Genomic DNA, 12,576 nt, shown 5'->3' with positions numbered 1-12,576 from the left:
GAGCCACCATGTGGTTGCTGGGAATTGAACTCAGGACCTTTGGAAGAGCAGGCAATGCTCTTAACCGCTGAGCCATCTCTCCAGCCCCCTCATGCCATGTTTTTATAGCTATAGCCAACTACATTTGTAAAGGCTTTTTCTTATCTTAGCAGTTGAAACATCCTATATCTTGTTATTGAGACTTGTGGAGTAGATTTGTAGAAATAATAATTTGGTAGTTACTAATGCTTCTAAACTCTATCTTATGCTATTTCATCTTTTCGCAGGACAACGAGAAGAGAACTCCTTTACATGCCGCTGCCTATCTTGGAGATGCAGAGATCATTGAACTGCTTATTTTATCTGGTACGACAACTCCTCTGATGAGTTCATTGTGTTTGGTTTTGTCATAATTACTATTTCTCAAGCCTGGCTGCCTACTGAATATATAACCTGTTTTTTAATATTGGTTTCATAAGTTGAAGCCAATTTGATCATTCTACAGATTCTGATCATATAATCTGATGTAGGTGCTTAAAGTACTTTAAGAAGTAGAACAAAAATTGCTATCCTTATAGACTTTCTTCTACTCTGATAAATACAAGTAATGTTCAGTTTGCTTTTTTAAAAAAAAATCTGTTATGGAAAAATGAAAAGCGTAAATAAGGAGGAATGGGTAGGAGATAACTTTTACAAAAGGCCTTATATATTGTAATTTTCACGGACCTCATTGAATACATAGTTACAAGGAGACAGTTACATCATTCCAAAGGTGACTTCTCCAAAGGGGAGAGAATAATAGTGGTAATAGTGTCCCAGAAGCTAGATGAGAAGAAACAAGTTTTGGTGTATACAGAAATTTAAGGCAGTACTATCAGAATTTCTTTAAATGACTTTTATTTAGAGCTGAGGATATGATTCAGTTGGTAAAGTGATTATTGTATAGGCATGCAACTTAAGTTTAGATTCCTAACCCACATCATAATGCAGGTTTAGCAGTACACAGCTGTAATCCCAGTACTAGAGGAGGCAGAGACAGGTGGATATCTGGAATTTGATGGCCAGCCAGACTGCCTAGCAAAGGCAGTGAATTCTAAGTTTAGTGAGAGACCTGATTTAAAAAATAGGTAGAAAATTATAAGGAAGACAGCCCAATATTGGCTTCTGGTTTTCACATGCACATTTATACCACATATACCTATGTATGCCACATACTCCTACATAGGAAAACACACATCAAAAAGAAAATAAATTTTTTTTCTTCAAAATTTTTAAAGATTTTTTAAAATGCCTTTTTAGAAATTATGCTTTATGTGCTGAGTTTATTATAGCCAGAATTTTTTCTGTATATGAGTACATGATGTGTATTCACCACATCTATGCCTGGTACCTACAGAGGTCAGGAAAGGGCCTCTGATTCTCTGGAAGTAGAGTTAAAGCGTTGTGGAACCACCGTATGGGTGCTGAGAATTGAACCTAGGCACCCTGTAAGAGTAGCAAATGCTCTAAATCACTGAGCTCTCTCTCCAGCCTCTAAAACAGATTATTTTTCTGATATTTGTTTGTAAAGGATATGAGACGCTGAATTTTTCTTGCATTTCTAGGTTGAGCATATAAGTTAACAATGAAATGGAGTGGTATCATTCTTTTGATATTTTAGTTCAGTCTGGATGAGCTAAGGAAAGAAATTTTGTAGTGTAGTCTCTTTAAAAATCGCTCCGTAACTCGGTAGGCAGAGGCAGGTGGATCTCTGTGAGTTTTAGGCCAGCCTGGTCTACAAGAGCTAGTTCCAGGATAAGGCCCCAAAGCTACAGAGAAACTGTGTCTCGAAAAACCAAAAAAAAAAAAAAAAAAGACAAAAACCAAAAACAGTAAGGCTGGAGAGATGGCTCAGTAGTTGTGAGCATTGGTTGCTCTTCCAGAGAGCCCAGGTTTAATTGCCAGCACCTACATGGCAGCTCACAATTGTCCGTAACTTCAATTCCAGAGGATCTGACACCCTCACACAGACATACATGCACACAAAACACCTATGTCCATAAAATAAAAATAATAAATTATAAAACACACAATTTCAAAAAATACCATTATACATATACTTAGAATTTTTAAATCTGGCTTTTATAATAAATTTTATGGTTATACAGAATTAAATATGGTGTGGACCTATCTGATATTGTTAATTTCTTTATGAATTATTTTATCTCTGTTTAGTCATTAGTTTTCAGCTAAAACTTACTGAAGTTAAGAACAAGAAGTTGAAAAAAAATAACCTTTTCCTCTTAACTAAGGCAGATTTTTAATAGAATATGTTGATGAGTCAAAATTTAATACAGGGAAGTTTTGTCACAAAATTGTTGAAAAACCATTTTTTTAAATGTTTAGAAATAGCTGTGCTAGGGCTCGAGAGATGACTCAGTGAGCAAAGTGCTGTCACATAGGCATCGAGACCTGAACTCAGATCCTCAGAACCTCTGTGAGACCAGGCGTGGTGGCACATTCCTAATCCCAGTGTACCCATGTGAGACCAGGCGTGATGGCACCTTCCTAATCCCAGTGTACCCATGTGAGACCAGGCGTGATGGCACGTCCCTAATCCCAGTGTACCCATGTGAGACCAGGCGTGATGGCACCTTCCTAATCCCAGTGTACCCATGTGAGACCAGGCGTGATGGCACGTCCCTAATCCCAGTGTACCCATGTGAGACCAGGCATAGTGGCACCTTCCTAATCCCAGTATGCCCGTGTGATACCAGGCGTGCTGGCACGTTCCTAATCCCAGCGTGTTGACTGATGTTTCTGTCCCGCAACCGTTCAGTCCCAAAGAAATACACAGAGGTCTACATTAATTATAAACTAGTTGGCCTAGTAACACAGGCTTCTTATTAACTCTTTATTACATCTTAAATTAGTCCATAATTCTTGTCTGTGTTAGCAATGTGGCTTAGTACCTTTATCAGTGAGGTGGTTTCATCTTGCTTCCTCTGCGTCTGGGTGATGCCTGCAGACTGAGTCTTTCCTCTTCCCAGAATTCTCCTGTTCTTGTTGTCCCACCTCTACTTCCTGCCTGGTCACCCCACTTAACTACCTACCTGGCTACTACTGGCCAATCAGCATTTTATTAAAACAATACAGTGTGGCCAAGTGAGATGGAAGACAGAGACAGGAGAGTCTTTAAAAGCTTCAATATATAATGGTAAACAACAAAGGTAACCCTGTTGCAAAACACAGTGGAAGGAAAGTACAAGAACCTGCAGTTGTCTTCTGACTTAGACACACATCATTCAGACACATACATAGCATACATGAAAAGATAAAATAATAAAACTAGCTATGTAAGAAGCAGCACAGTTCTGTTTATTTTAATGTCTAAGACTTTGATAACTTGTAGGTTGTTTTTAAGAATTGTGTTCATTTTTATTTTAATATACACACTGTTTTATATTATCTATTATGGAGGGCTCCCTTCCCCATTTAGTTAAAAGTGAATAGTTCCAGTAAGGACTTTGTTCCCTTAAAGAAACCATATCATGTATAAATGGCACCAGGGGCATTCTCATTTGACATTATTACTGAATCAGGAAATAGACTTAAAGCCTAACACCTTCTGAGTCTGGTCCCTAGACACTGAACAAATTCCAAACAGTCCTATAATTCATGACTGACAAAGCACTAACAAATCAAAGGATGTGTAATAACTAAACAGTTTCAAGTGAGTTTATTTAAACCATGTGTACTTTGTTTTTTATCAGCATAGTCTCTTATTGAATATACTGTTGAACTTAAAGTAGCTCTTTTCCCTCAAGTCCATAGACTTATTAAGTGATCTATTGCTGACTGGCTGTTACCCTCCCTCATCACCACTAGTGTAAATTAACCACATTGTCTGCTTAATCTCTTAGCACAGTGTTTTCTGTGGAGAGGTAACAGCTCCAGATCATATGAAAGAGTGTTTGGGACTTTAGAATATACATAGCCGAGAGAAAGGAACACGTTAACACTTGTACAAAATGTGCTTTTTAGAGAATTTAGCAGCCTTTCCTGTAACTGAAGAAACTTCACTTGAGTCAGTGTCCATCCTCATTGGGTACACATTTTCCCATAATATGTAGAATTTTTTAATATTTTGGTTTATGATAGTGTTAGTTTTATTATTGTTGTTGTTCTGTAATAAAAGCCAGTAGTGTTTATTTGGGGCTTCTGGTTCCAGTAAAGTGCATAAGGACAGACACAGCATGAGAGCAAGAGTCAGCCATGGAGGCTGGAGCAGGAAGGAGAGAGAAAGAGCGAGCAAGCGAGCGCAAGCACTGGAAACCACACTTGGCTTTTAAAACCTTAGAGCCAATCTTCATTGACACACTTTTTCCAACAAGGCCACACCTGAAGCCTTTCCCAAATAACTGGGGATCAAGGATTCATATGCTCAAAACTTATGGAGGACATCTCATTTGAACCACCACATTCCACTTGTTGGCCAACATAGGCTTCTGACCATCTCATAATGCAAGTAAATACATTTAGTCTAATTTGAAACTCTCCATAGTCTTTTGCAGACTCAACATTGTTTTAAAATTTCTTCTGAGATTCAAGACTGTCTCTCAGCTGTAACCCCCTGTAAAATCAAAAAAGCAAATGCATCCTTCCAACATACAATGATACAAGATACACATTACTATTCATTCTAAAAGGAAGAAATAGAGTCATAGTGGGGAAACAGTAGACCAAAGTAAGACCAAAACCAGCAGAGCAAACTCCAGATTCTGTAACTTCTTGTCTGATGTCAAAGTGCTTAGATGGCACTGTCCCTCAAGCTTTACTGCCTGCAAGATTAACTCCACCACCATCATGGGGGTCACCAACACAAACCAGAGTTTACCTTTCACAACTTCAGACAATGGCCTCTTCAGGCCTCCATGCAGGGACCCCCGATCCCAGCCATACCTAGCCTCAGTGACTCTCTTCAACTGCAGAGGAAGTTTATCTTCCATGTATCCTTCATGACTCCAGAGCCAGCACCTTGTGCATGACACTGCCAGGGAGAGCTGCAAACATGGGATGAGTTCTGCCCCCCCTGCCTTTAACCACAGCAGCACTTGTTGTTTTTGTTGCTTTATAGGAACAGAATTTTTTTTTTTTCTCACAAGTTGGGAACTTTGTTGGCTGGTGTCTTGTCCTAAGGGCACCCTTCACTTTATTCCACCGCAGACTTGACCTCTTTTTAATGGTGTGACAATATTCTTAACAGTTACAGTCTCTTCCCCAGCTCAAGCCACAGCTATAACATTTAGCTTGTCAGTGTCTTTTTTTTTTCTCTCCAAACTATAAATTTTGCATTTCTTTCTACCTCATTTGCTCCTTTTCATTGTAGACTTACATATGAATGATTGCTAATAACCATGCAACAGCACTGATATTAGGCTATATTGAAATCTCTACCAAAGAAATTAGTCCATGACTTTTAAATTTAGCCTTAGGAAAGTTCTTAGGACTAAGGTTTAAAAAAAAAAAAAAGCAGCCACATTATCTACCAAAATATCTGGAGTGGTCTCTAGCCTACTTGTTAATATTGCTTATCTGAAATCGCTTGCATTGGACCTCTACTTTCCCATAGCTCAAAGCCCTGTACTATACTATACTATACTATACTATACTATACTATACTATACTATACTATACTATACTATACTATACTATACTATCATGGTCCACTAAGTTCCTATCAAGCTTTGCAAGTGTTCACTACTTTTCTAGTTTAAAGTTCCATATTCCTCTAAAAACCAGCATAGTCAAGTTGGTTAAAGCAGTAGCCTTCTCCTTGGTACCAATTTCTTTATTAGTTACTTTTCTGTTTCTGTGATAAATACCACGACCAAGACAACTTTCAGAAAAGTTTATTTTGGACTTAGAGTTCCAGAGGGTTAGGGTTCATAATTTTCGGGACAACATGACAGCAGGTACCAGATGTAACAGCTGGAAGCTGAGAGTTAAGAACTCAAATCTCAAACTAAAAACAGAAAGCAGAGTGAACTGGGAATGGCATGTTGCCTTTGAAACTTCAAACACTTGGTTCAGCAAGGCAACATTTAAATGTCTTAACAGGACTACCAACTAGGGACCAAGTGTTCAGATGCCCAAGGCTTATGGGGAGCATCTCATTCAAACCACCACAGCTAGTATTAACCATTTCCTCATTGAAGGTGCTGTTTCTTCATATTCTTTTAGATTTTTCACAAAATTATTATTTTGTAATCAATATTATTATCAATAATAATCAATGCTATTTTTAATGAGTTGTTTTAAGATTAAATTTTATAAAGCTTATAGTCAAATTTATTACAAAGTAAATATTTCTGTATGATGCAGCTCCAAGGCTTGTAAATAAATAGTGCTTTTTGACATCCTACATATGGTCAAGCTTTCTTAGAATATGGAGTTAAACTGACATCCACTGGAATTAATAATTCTTTTAGAAGAAGTAAAATAACAGTAAGCAATGATTACTTAATATATCTCTTTAATGATATACTAAAAATAGCTTTTTCTTTTACCCTATTTTACCCTCAGCTCTATAAAAGTATTACAAAACAAGAAAACAGAGACATCTTTTGTTGAATGCTTGACTTACAACTGAAGCTTATACTATTATTGAGGCTGAAAAGCTAGAGGCAGAATTCAGTCTCACATTCTGTTCAATTCACATTAACTCTCCATAATTTGAATCTCTCTTCTTTCCTGTACTTAACCTCCTTTGTTACCACTGTTGCTTCACATTGAGCAAAATTTGCATACGCAATAATTTTTGTTCTTGAATGTCCAAAAGACTAAAAATTTTTTATCACTTAAGAATAGATACTTTGTTTGAAAGCAATTAGTTTAATACTTCCATTCAAATCATATTAGCTGACTAATGAATTTTTAACCTCCCAGCATATGGAAAGCATTACTCAAAAATTCATTTTGTTGTTCTCTCATGGAAAATAACTCTAAGTACAGAACAAGAGTCTGTTGTTTCTGTCCTCAAGAGTTAGACATAAAGTATGAACCACTTGAAAGTTTGCTTGTAACTCAAGTGTATTAATCAGCCAGGACTGTCGTTTGAAAAAAGAAAAGTTCCGTCAAGCAGGCAGCTTAAACAGCAGAAATCTGTTTTTTCACAGTTCTAGTCAGAAACCTGAGATGGAGTCATGAGTGTGATTTCTTCCTTCTTAAAAACAAAGGCTCTGTTATGTGCCTCTTCCTTTGGCTCATGAGTAGAGGCTTTCTCCCTCCATTTTCAATCTGTCTGTATCTATCTACATTTCTTGTTCTTTAAAAAATAAATTACTAATTCTTTGAGAACTGTGTTTTGAAGGCGGAGAAATGGTCCAGCCATTAAAATAGTCATCAATGCCGTCTTGCTTAAACTGTTCTTTTTTTGTCTTCAGATTGTTTGCAGTGATTTCTCCTGCCAAAACTTCTACCAGTAACCTAGCAGTAGCAGTGAAGATGGGGTCGCTAGTGTATAGTTTCTGTTTGAATGACCAGGATATAGTAAAGAGGTTAATATTTTTTTAGTGACTTTACATCTTTGTAGCTCATAGGTTTTTATCCTTTGTCATATGTGGAGCTTGTGATGATACTACTAAAGACTGTTACAGTTTTGTGGGTTTTTTTTTTTAAATTCTCTCCACAAAGAGAGTTTGTTTTGAGGGGATATAATGTTCTTCTCTCTCTCCTCCCATTCCTTTTTATTTTCCTTTCTTTCTTCCCATCTTCCCTGTTAACCTTTCTGACTAGTAGTCTATACTCTTGACTAGCTGTTGGACCACTTAATTTTACTCTGGCTGTATATTTTTGCATTGCTATATTGGCTTTGCTATCCAAAGTATAAATGTATAGCTAGCTAGTCTTAGGAGAGTTCTTTGTAGGACAGAGATCTATTGCCTTCAGAGAGTACACCAAAAGAGGCTCTAGGACTCTGAAACATCAAAAATGTGCTGCTTCGCTTGTGACTCTTATACATCATTATTGTTGGCTATTGTTATTCCCTTTTTGTTTCTTAGAAACACAGCCAAATTACTTACTGTTCTTGGAAATATGTATTAGTATATCTTGTTTGTTAGTATGCAAACCACATATAAATTAATGCATGTATGTAAGAGAGAGATCTTTCTCATTGGTACCGGCAGAGTTTTTTAATTGGCCTTTACAATATAAGAAATCAAAACATTTCGTTAGTGCTTTTATTTTTTAGCATAATATTCTTATTATTTAGAAATTTTACATAATGCACCCTGATCACCCTACTTTAAAACTTTTAAAATATTTATCTCCTTTCTCCCTTCTCTCTCTCTCTTTCTCTCTCTCTCTCTCTGTCTCATAAAAGCTTTGGAAACAATGATTAAGGATAGCTAAGAATTTTAGCATTTTATTCTACGTACTAACAAAATAGAAACTACGTGGGTTGTTAATTTTTTTGTCCACAGATCACCATGAAAAATCGTTTTTAAAAGATTTTTGTTTGTTTTTGGGTTTTTTATCGCTTGTTTCTTTTTGAGACAGGGATTCTTTGTATAGCTTTAGAGCCTGTCCTGGAACTAACTCTTGCAGACCAGGCTGGCCTCAAACTCACAGAGATCTGCCTGCCTCTGCCTCTCAAGTACTGGGATTAAAGGCGTGTGTACTTCTACCACCCTGCTACTCTCAAATTTTTAATACATGTGTTCTGCATGTTTTATAGTCTCTTGGGTTCAGGTCATCTAAATCTACCATCAGCATATGTACTGGGTATACATATGTTATATGGTAATCTTTGTACCGAGGTATTAGGAAATCCGTTTATAGATGAAGGAACTTAGGTTTAGAGGTGGTCACACAGCTACATTACAACTATAGCATAAAGTCACTGCACTTGATTATCCATCCCCTGCAGAAATTTAAAGCCAGGCCGTGGTGGCACACACCTTTAATCTCAGCACTTAGGAGGCAGAGGCAGGCGGATCTGTAGTTCGAGGCCAGCCTGGTTGGCAAGAGCGAGTTCCAGGACAGGCTCCAAAGCGACAGAGAAACCCTGTCTTGAAAGGAGAGAGAGAGAGAGAGAGAGAGAGAGAGAGAGAGAGAGAGAGAGAGAGAGAGAGAGAGGCCTTATAATGTAATATTTTTTTTATCTTGTTGGATATTTTATTAGAACTTTTGTCCAGTAAAATTTTTTTAATTATGCATACTTGATTTTTAAAAAATTCTTCTTTAAACTTTAGGTATAACCAAGAAAGACATGTAAATTGGTTTGCTTCTTTGTTTTCATACATTTGTAATCTTTGGGTCTATTTTGTACAATAACCTTATAGTAATAATGTATTTATAGTTAGATCTGTATAACTATATTTATATTACTTTATGACATAATAATTCATTAGTAAAGGAATGCAACCAAGATTTTAAATTAATATACAATTCATCTTGGAGTAATATTGTGTTCATTTCTTTAAAGTATTTTGGGGTTAACACATCCTTTAAAGTGGGATTTGATTTTATCTTGAATATGCTCTGTATAAAGGTGACTTTTCTAGCCTAGATATAAAATGTTGTTTATTTTATTTTTAATAGGAAGAACTGATTCATTTTTTGATAATTACATCAATTTAGAAGAATGATTTTGTTTTATAAGCAGGGTAACTTATTGGCAGAAAATATACAAATTGGGACTACATCTAACTTGAGATTTATTAAAAATAGTTCATGTAAATTATTTCAATTACTTTTTCTTCTTGTTACAGGAGCTAGAGTTAATGCCAAAGACAGCAAATGGTTGACACCTTTACACAGAGCAGTTGCATCTTGTAGTGAGGTATGATATTTCTCTTAGTCAATTGTATATAAAGAAACACTAAGTAAGCCTGCATGGGTCCATCTTTAATTGAAGAAAAAAACTACTAAAATATCTAGGCTGGTCTTTTTATTCCAGAATTTGTACAAACTAAGTTAATTGTTGGATTTCTCCTTTTGTGTGTAAGGCTCTTGGAGTCTGGAGTAAACAAGAGTAGAAACCCTATTTCAGTCCCTCCAAGAGAAAGCGTTTTTCTATTTTATTTATTTTCATTTTTATTGGTATTTTGCCTGTATGAATTTCTGTGTGAGAGTGTCTAATCCCCTGGAACTGGAGTTGCAGATAGTTATAAGTTGCCATGTGGGTGCTGGGAATTGAACCTGGGTCCTCTGGAAGAGCAACCAGTGCTCTTAACCACTGAGCCATCTCTCCAGCCCTACAAAGCATTTTTCTAACACATAATCCTATTTGAGTATTTTCTTTACTGCATCATAATACTCTGTCCCAAGGGTATGCTAAACATACTGTATATAATGACTAGTTTTAAGGATTTATTTGAACATTGAAGTTAATTTCAGAAATAATACTTTTAAGTGCATTTTTGTGACTGTCTTGTGCATATGTGTGTCTGCATTCATATTCACATGTGTGTGTGTGTGTGTGAGTGTGCTTGCATTGGTATCACATGCATGTGGAGGCCCAAAGTTGACATCAGACATTTTTCTTGGTCACTATCCACTTTATTCATTGAAATGGGATTTTTTTGGTGAATCAACTCTGGCTGGATAGCTAACTGGCTTGCCCTGGATATTTCTTGTTTCTGCCTCCAAAGTGCTAGGATTACAGGTAGCTGCCACACCTACCTGGCTTTTTAGTTTATAACGGTTCTAGGGATACAAACCTGGGTCTATACATACTCGTACTTCATCCAACACTGCACTGTGTTTCCAACTTTTAATTCCCTTTTCAGTTTGAAAAGTATTGTCTTAGTGAGTGTGAGTTTTCTCCCATGGATAAAAGACTCTTTCCTGCTTATAGTTCTATGTGCTGCTTATGCATTAAGATAACTGATATTTTTAGAAAGTTTTCTTAATGTGTTTTTCATCTTCTAGACCTTATAACACCTTGATGAGAACAGATGTTTGAAGGCAACTGTTTTTTGCTTTTTCTGTCATTTTGCTGCTTCATTAAAGTGCATGAGATACTTAACTTGCCCTTTCATGTCTCTTTTTATTCAGCTTTCCATATCCCCAGAGGCAGCTAGAGTTATTATATACTATCATTTTCCCTGTTGTAGAATTTTGTAAAATTGAATTAAACAATATGTACTGTTGTTTTGATTTCTGCAACATAACCTTTTTAAGATTTGTTGATGCTGCTGATATTAATAATGAGTTCCCTTTTATTTGTGAATAGTATACAGTTTGCCTTTCTGATTTCTTATTGGGTAGATATTTGTATATTTGATTTTATGGCTGTTCAAAAGAAATTTATATGAGTAGTTGTCCTTGTTGGGTTTGTTTTGTTTATGCAGCTTGACAGAGCATGTCATCTGAAAAGAGATTTTTTTTTTCCTCTCTTTTTTTTCTTTTGAGACAGGCTTTTACTCTGTAGACTGACATCAGACTTCTGATCCTCCTGCCTCAACCTCCCAAGTGCCAGTGTTATAGATGTGTATCACCATACCCAAGCTTGGTATGCTGTGTGCTGGGGGTGAGGGGTGGGGAGTGTTTGCCGGCATGTATATCTGTGTACCACATACATGATTTGTACCCATGGGTACCATAAGAGGGTATCAGATTTCCTGGGACTGAAGTTACAAATTATTGTAAGCTGCTGTGGGTTCCATGAAACAAACCCAGGGCCTTTTCAAGAGCAACCAGCACTCTGAACTGTTCAGCCCTCTCTCTAGCCCCAGAAGAGGGAATCTTTATTGAGAAAATGGTGTTAAGATTTTGACCTGTAGGCAAGTCTGTGGAGTGTTGTCTTGATTGATGATTGATGTGGGAGGGCTTAGTCCACTGTGGGTGGCACATCCCTAGGCAGGTCATTCTGGTTATTTAAGAAAGCACACTGAACAAGTGGGGAAGAGCAAGCAAGTAAGCAGCACTCTTCCATGACCTCTGCTTACCTGCCTCCAGGTTCCAGCCTTGAATTCCTGCCTTGACTTTCTTTCATGATAAACTTTAAGATGAAATAAACCTTTCCTCACTAAGTTGCTTTTGGGTCATGTTGTTTAGTCATAGCAGTAGAAACCCTAACTAACAGCATTCTTGAAAAGGTCTGTTTATTTTCTCTAAATGGAATGGAATTGTAGGGGCCATAGGCCTCTTTGTATCTTTGATACCCTGCTTAACTTCCTCAGCAAGTTAGTAGATTCCTGAGCATTTCTCCAGTTCTTCTGCTAACCCTATTAAATACTACTGCTGTTTCCTGTATTTCAGACAATCTGATTGTTCTTTATTTCAAAGACCAACATTGTGCTTATGCCATTTAGTCATCCTTGAACCCTTGTTATTTTATAGCTCTTCACACTTTAATGCTCTCTGTGTGCACTAGGTAGTAATATAACAATTGGGAAAAGAGCGGTGCTCAGTTAGTATCCTCTTTCTCCTAGACAGGAGCACCAAGGGGCAGTCTTACAAACTTGAATCGTGTCTTGTAAGTGATATGTGCCCGAGAGTGAAAGCTGAGTCATATAGTAGTTCTGTTTTAAATTTTTAAAGAACCCTCAAGCTAATATTCATAATGGCAGTATTAATTTTTACCTTCAGCAGTGAATGTGGATCTTT

The 12,576-nt window shown here is 36.8% G+C and overlaps 1 protein-coding gene across 3 annotated transcripts in view; it reads left to right on the top strand.

Annotated features, from left to right (window-relative positions):
• Ankrd28 (ankyrin repeat domain 28) overlaps nucleotides 1-12,576 on the top strand; it is a 139,380-nt gene that overhangs the window by 71,655 nt on the left and 55,149 nt on the right. For all 3 annotated transcript variants that reach the window (XR_012912091.1, XM_075988794.1, XM_075988793.1), the window contains exons 3-4: nucleotides 267-345; nucleotides 9,735-9,805. Coding sequence is in view for 2 of the 3 variants with exons in the window: in XM_075988794.1 (XP_075844909.1) it covers nucleotides 267-345; nucleotides 9,735-9,805 (150 nt within the window). In the remaining variant the exon portion in view is untranslated. The remainder of the gene's footprint in view (nucleotides 1-266; nucleotides 346-9,734; nucleotides 9,806-12,576) is intronic.

Source organism: Microtus pennsylvanicus, chromosome 10, assembly GCF_037038515.1.
Source record: "Microtus pennsylvanicus isolate mMicPen1 chromosome 10, mMicPen1.hap1, whole genome shotgun sequence".
NCBI lineage: Eukaryota > Metazoa > Chordata > Mammalia > Rodentia > Cricetidae > Microtus > Microtus pennsylvanicus.
The sequence above is the reverse complement of the archived record's forward strand: the minus strand, read 5'-3'. Positions and strand labels throughout refer to the sequence as shown.